The 7,182-nt window shown below is 31.3% G+C and overlaps 1 protein-coding gene across 1 annotated transcript; it reads left to right on the top strand.

Annotated features, from left to right (window-relative positions):
* Nucleotides 1–587: 587 nt before the first annotated feature.
* On the top strand, nucleotides 588–6,364 carry LOC141699778 (uncharacterized). Its single transcript, XM_074503613.1, has 6 exons — nucleotides 588–608; nucleotides 4,763–4,846; nucleotides 4,963–5,045; nucleotides 5,135–5,370; nucleotides 5,476–5,904; nucleotides 6,093–6,364. Exons 1-6 carry the CDS (start codon nucleotides 588–590, stop codon nucleotides 6,362–6,364), a joined length of 1,125 nt encoding a protein of 374 aa, XP_074359714.1.
* The last annotated feature ends 818 nt before the right edge of the window (nucleotides 6,365–7,182 follow it).

Genomic DNA, 7,182 nt, shown 5'->3' with positions numbered 1-7,182 from the left:
TTACTAAATATAATCTAAATACAGGCCATAAATTTGTTACTGTTAATTTTTTTTTAATTTAAAATATATAAATGTTGTGATGAACAGTAACAAATACGATCGATAAATTAATAATTATCAGTTTATAAGTTAATAAATATTACTAAAGTCAGTTGCTATTACTTAATTATTTTTAAAATAATACTACAGAAAATAAAGTTTACAGAGAATAGAAGTCAATTCGTGTTAATAGTTTACTTTGTAGTTTGTAATTAGTAGTTTTTCAAAATAAAAGTAAATATATGTTATTTTACTTAATTTAATGAACTTAATAAATTCTTAATATAATTTATAAATAAATAAAGTTTACAGAAAATATAAGTCAATTATTGTTAGTAGTTTGTAGTTTTTATAAAATTAAACATAAATATAAGTTATTTTACTTTATTTAACGTAACTTAATAATTTTTTAATATAATTTACAAATCGTTTAAAAAATATTTTTATTTTAAAAATGAAAAAGAAGATTGGATGAACACTAACTAAAAAGAAAATTAAATTTACAAAAAATATAAGTCGAGTTGTGTTAAAAATAAAGTTAATAGAGAATGGAAGTCAACTTATATGAGGTAAGTAGCAAAATTTGGTACTTTGGTACTTTTAGCACCAAATTATACATAGTTTCGCTTATTAATAAAGAGTATAGATTCGTTTTTCTATGATGTGCTCATATGCACAGAATAAACACAAACTTTTATAATTTTTGCTTATTTTGATCTATGCATTAACAACAACTACATAAATAGGTTTTGATTAGCCCTATTTGCAATCGATTCATGTATTTATTTGTAGGTTTCCATTGGGAAATCGAATGATGTGGCAATTTGTTCTTGGATACTAGAAATTTTAATTTTTCCCCTCATATAAAAGTTAAAGGTGCAACTTGCAAGGATACATAATATAGACCCGAATTGAAAAAATGCCCAAAGAAATGGGTTACAAAGTGCCAATTACTCTTATTTTTTTCTGTTTGAATTAGTAATTTTCTGAAATGCCCCTACTTCGATTAAAATTAATGGTCATCTTGGATGGAAAGTGGTGAGTGGGGGACAAATAGAAGCGAAATTAATTTTATGGGGTGTATGTTGACACATAAAAATAATGTAGACCCAAATTACAAAAATAAAAATAAAAGTGGGTTATAAACTACCAAATACTCTAAATTAAAATGCTTTAAATTTATAGTTTTTAGTATTTAACATGTGCCTATTGACACACACTAGACAAATTGAAAAGTATTTGGGAAAAATTTGTCACAATATATGGGGCTCTAGTATTTTCCATATATTATATATTTGCAACTTAAACTGAATCTGGCAGCCAGGCCTCCCAATTAATACTAAATTTCTACCAATTTAAAGAGCCATTAACATGTAGAGTCCCCCATAATTCAATTAACTTGTTGTTTTATTCTTCTTTCCACCTCGTAATAACCCAATATTTATGGGGTCTTTCACTAACCAAGCCCCCGCCACTTCTCCATTCAATCATCCAACACTCCATTTTCATATTATCCAACTTCCTCTTCCTCCATTCCCTCTCAATTCCCCCTATCTCCATCTACCTCTCTCCTCATGTCTCTCCATTCCTTCAGAATTTAATATTCCTTTCCCCGCCCCTCCCGCTCTCTCTTTTTATCTTCTCTCACTATCCCCTCCATCTTCGCCCTCCCATTTTCTCGTTCCACTCTTTTCTCTCACCATCTTTGTTCCCACTCTTTTCTCTCACTATCTTTGTCTCTTTATTTCTCTCTAGATCGGGGCAGAGGATGACTTAGCACCATTCAATTACGTGAATCAGCCTTGCGAGCACACCCCATTTATTTAATATCTAACTATATTTTAAATAGTCTCAATTTTTTTAATTTTTCCATTAATTGTGTTAATAGGAAGAATATTTCTAATATTTAATTAAATTTTGCTAGTGAAATCTTATGATATGCCTTCTAGAGATATGTTGATGAAAAAAGTCAAAAATTACACGGCTCATATTTATTATTTCGATTATAGAATTTATGTTCATAGAGTACTATAAATATACCAAAATAGTAAAAAAATTGGAAGTGGAAAAGGATAGAAAATATTAATTTATGCATATATTATAGTTGTAAAAATAATTATTTTCTTGTAAATAGAATTTTTTTTCTTAATACTAATGCGAAAGATTTATTTACAAATGCAATGCATATAGTAAATTTAAATATTATAAAAGTTATACACAACTCATACCTGCGAGTCCCCCAGTTTTCTTTTAATTTTTCACGGGGTTTAGTCATTAAGAAAATCAATTCAAACTTTACATGCTACTGCTTCAAGTATATGGCTTGAATTTAAAAATGACTAAAATGGCGACCCACCTTTATGATGTTATTTTTAATAAATGCTATTTTCTATTGAAATTTTATATTGAAATTTTATATTGGACGAATAAAAGTTAGATCTACTTTTGTTTAACAACTTACATATTTTAACATGATAGTTTAAGTATAGTATGTACCAGGCATGTTGAGTACAAGTTTGAAATAACCTTGACACGAGTAATATAGTTAGTCATATTTAATAGTTTGTAAAAATTTGAAAATTCACCAGTTACGGTTTTAAAATTTACCATCCCAAGTGATGTGACAACCAAAAAGCGAGTACACCATATGCATTTGATTCTATTAAATATAGATTTATATAAAAAAAATGCTTTAAATAAATATTGCTTATCATTTTTAATATAACATAAACATTGATTTGTGACACTTATATCCTCATGTAGGCTCTCGTCTATTCTAGACTCTTCGAAAGCCTCTCGTCTATTCTAGATTCTTCGAAAGACGTTATAAATAATTTTCATTTCCTACTGTATCTTTTCCATCACAACCATCTTTTATTCTCGTCCACCCTCCATCGTCCGATATAGATCTAATTTTCTTTTCTCGTGCTCCACTCTCCGTCATCCGATATAAACCTGAATCTCATTTATTCTCCGCCAATTTCCATCATCCGATATACATCAAATATTTTTCTTCTTCCAGATTTCCATCATCCGATATAGATCTAAAATCTCTATTTTTCTCCCCCATTCTCCATTATTCGATATAGATTTAAATCAGTTTTTTTCTCCACTCTGCATCAAACCATATAGATCTAAATCTCCTTCATTTTTTGAGCCAATTAAGATCATTATCATTTAATCTAATAACAAAACTTAAAGTTTGTGTACCAATTAGAAAACTCATTTCAGATACACCCCTTACCACTTTCCTATTACTATTTCAATAACAGTTTCTATATCATCGATTGAGATTTAGGCCCAATAAATTTGCATTTTTTAAATATTTGCCGGATTCGCAAGAAGTCCTCGTCTTTGTAAAATGCTCATCATCCCGATATAAGTAAGTTGTCTGAATTTATTTCATTGCAAGCATACTATTAGATTTTTATCACCGTTAAATTCATCCGATTCCATATTTTCTAGATTTAATTTATTTTTCTAAATTCATTTTTTTGTTTGAATATGATGTAAATCAAATTTCTAAAACATAGCCGGAAAGCAATGAAGAAAATGCTCCATCAAAGTTAAAGTTTTACTTCCTCCTCCACGTTCACAGATATACGGGTAATATTATTTTATATTTAATCCAAGATTGCATATAATGTTATGATATTTGTTGTTGTTATTGTTTAAACTCATTAATAACAGATTGACTTCAATTTATTTTAATTGTAATCAGCTTTGTATACACATTTCTTCTCAAATCTTTTTAAGTATTACAATTCAAATCGAACTAAGAAATTCATATGTAAGTATGACTTGCTATCATGCCTGAGGTTGTAATGTGTTAAATAATAGTATAAGATCCATATAAAGTCTTCGTATAACACCTTAATGGAGATAATTACTTAAGATAATGTTTGTTATATGACTCAGGTGTTTATAATCTTCAGAAGTAGATCTAGAATCCTCAAAGATAAAATACATATTGTCTTATGTGTTATTAACTATGAAGGGTGAGAGAAGCCTTCCATCTTCTTCTTTTTGCCAAGTGAAAAGCCTCTCTTTATTAATATCAAGGTCCTTAATTAATTAGCCGTAATGGACTTTTTGTGCGCACCTTAGGAATAAGAATATGCAATGAGGTGCACACGTATTTAGTGATCTCTTATATAAAATATACTCCCTCAGTCCCTTTCAATTGTTTACATTTCTGGGGAAGTGTCCGACACGCATTTTAAGGTGCATAAAAGGTATAGGTATGTAACTTATTTTTACAATTTTCTTTTTCTAAATAAAAGTTGAATGTTTTAATTTTTATTAAAAAAACAAAATTCTAAAAAAATACAGAACTATTCTTTATATGCACCTTAAAATGCGTGTCAGACACTCTCTAAAAAATGTAAACAATTGAAAGGGATGAAGGGAGTATCTTAGATGTCGCATTATTTGATATATCGTCACACTTCATAATTTTTTAAAATTCTTGCTTTCCCCATACTATTTCAAGCTAATTAGGGAGTTGATGTTTAATTAGCAGTTAAGGACAATTTTTTTTCTAGAATTGGTTTCATCGTACTTGAACGTTCTCATCTTAATATTGTCAATTTCAAATCTATCTTTAAATATTTTTAGGCTAGACTTTTTCCTTTCAGGAGTTCATGCTTATTCTCAAGACTGAAAATATTTTGAATCACATTTGAAGTAATAATAATTAAACTTTTTATTATTTCCTGCACAGATAGGTGTTCATAAGGCGGTGGATGCAAATATAGGTGGAAGACATGGGGATATTCTACAAATAGAATGGATGTGTCCTCCAAAGGTATGAGTTGAAACATTGATATTACATACATTTTGATATCTTTTTAGTTAAAGATGCTATGCACTTTTCTATTATAAGTTCTGATGTTGAATATTACACACGGATTTCAATCACAGTTAACTTTGGATATTAACTGTGGTGTGGCTGCTCGGCAAGAGAGCATAGAGGCTACCGCGAGACGTGTACCAAGTGATCCTAGGTAAAGTTTCTTGTTCTCGAGTCTACTTTTTAACTTTATCCTAATTTAGCACCTCTGATTATTTTTTTTACTTTTTATTTTAATGTCAGATTTCAGGCGGAGCCCACTGACCATTCAGACAGCACAACACTGATAATACCCATAGAGGAGAAAGGCAACCTGCTCAACAACAGTTCACCATTCCTGAATACTTCATCAGTGAATGATGAAATAATGTCCATGGCTATTGATGCCGTAAATGCTTTAAATGGCGTCACATTGGGGCAAGGTGAACCTGTAGTTGATTTGGGCATGTTCATGCAATGGCTCGACACAGATACTGTTCGTAAGTTTTTCAGCGGGTAAAGTTTCACTGGAATCGAGCCAACAAAATCAGTTCCCAGAGAAAACCCTGATCAGTTTTACTGTGTCCGAGAAAATACTGGAGTAGTCATCCCCAAACCCATTGCTTGGACATCTTCGGTGCCTGCTCAGGATGTTCTTGACCTGGACTTGCTAGCGCGTCTCCTACAGAACCCAGGAGATGTGGAGAAACTGATAAAAATATATGATTCGACAGCTAAAGGAAAGTCATGTGCCAGTGCCATCGCAACCATTCCTGAATCGTTACTTACCTTTCCAAGGGAAAATACAGCTCCTGGACACAATTCACATTGCATTACTGGTGAATCCTCTGCCCCTTCAATAACCGTTTCTTCAATGGTCACATCAAGCAGCAATAAGAGCCTAATTAACAATGACATACGATTACCAGAAGCAACAATGACCCCAATGTCACCTCTGTATTACTCACCAAGTACCAACTGGGAATCGGATATAGAGATTGAGAGTCCAATCAGTGAAAATGGAACGGTTGCTGGTATGAGAATGGAACCTCCAATATCACCAGTGGCTATATTTTCTTTGCCACAAACCGCCAGCCTACAGCCACCACAAATGGGCTGCCATCCCTTCTGCCTAGGAATCCACCTCTACTCCAGATGCACCCGTACCCTATCTCAGGACAAACTGCTCTGATACCTATGCTGGGGACACAACTCGTAACAGCAATGGGTCTGAATCCTTTAGTGAATGATTTGGTTACATTGCTAATGGTCAACCAGCAGGCTGCTGCTAATATGATAGCCGCCTTTAGTCACTCAACCCGTCCCACGAACTGCTCTTCGTTGCATGCAAACACTCAAATAGTTGGGCAAGGACCATCTACGCTGAATCCGCATCAGGAGCCGTGCACGTACTTAAACACTCCCAGGGGATGTCGAAATGACACTAATTGCCGATATCTGCACAGCAAGTCCGATCATACATCACCGTCTTGAGTGGAGGCACTTTCCGATGCAAAAAGAATGAAGCTACGCTGGGACAGTACTGGATCAATGTACAAAAGAAGGTGGCTGCAACAGAGAAGTCTCCAAGAAGTGTGATGTTAGCTTTACTTATTGGACTAGAGAACTGAAGATGCTTCTCTTTTTAATATCTACTAGCTTAAATGTTAGTATTTAAATTTTTTATTTATTAGTTTAGTAGGACAATTTATTTATTTTTTAATAATTAAAATTAGGGGATAATCGTTGTACCAAATTATACCCCATATCTACACAATTATATTAAAAACTAAACAATGAAAGTTTGGTTGGTAAATAATAAAAGTTTGGTTGGTAGTAGGTTCGCTCACAGTAATTATTGTAATATTTAAAATAAAACACTTTCATTAATAGATAAATATTCATGATATAATTATAATATGTCTAATGGTTTTCGTTAAAAAAATAATATATAAAATTTACCGGGAGTGGCTAAACAAAATTATACTATTTATCCAATTTGAAATAAAAAATTTTAAAAACTACATATAATTAGTTGAATTTGAAAAATCTAGCTAAAATAAAATAATAAATATTATTGATCCGGGGTAAATTGGTAAAAATTATTTTCTCTTAGACCGAATGGATAATAAATTAAATTTGTTTTAGTCTGATGACATTAAATTAGGTAAACGAGTTTTCTTTTATATATTTATTTTATTACGAATTTTCTTTCACATATTTATTTTAGTTTAAGCCCGTTTATTATTTTGTTTAGCTTGATGAAATTATATCGATCTAATAAATTTTTATTGGTCTACTTTTATTTTTTT

Source organism: Apium graveolens, unplaced genomic scaffold, assembly GCF_009905375.1.
Source record: "Apium graveolens cultivar Ventura unplaced genomic scaffold, ASM990537v1 ctg1298, whole genome shotgun sequence".
Lineage (NCBI taxonomy): Eukaryota > Viridiplantae > Streptophyta > Magnoliopsida > Apiales > Apiaceae > Apium > Apium graveolens.
This window is presented reverse-complemented; position numbering and strand designations above follow the sequence as displayed.

Excerpts from the sequence above, each read along its gene's own strand:
- LOC141699778 (XM_074503613.1), top strand. The coding sequence starts at position 588 with ATGGAAGTCAACTTATATGAG. Across the intron at positions 609-4,762 it reads TGGAAGTCAACTTATATGAG|ATAGGTGTTCATAAGGCGGT; the intron begins GTAAGTAGCAAA and ends TTTCCTGCACAG. Across the intron at positions 5,046-5,134 it reads CGTGTACCAAGTGATCCTAG|ATTTCAGGCGGAGCCCACTG; the intron begins GTAAAGTTTCTT and ends TTTTAATGTCAG.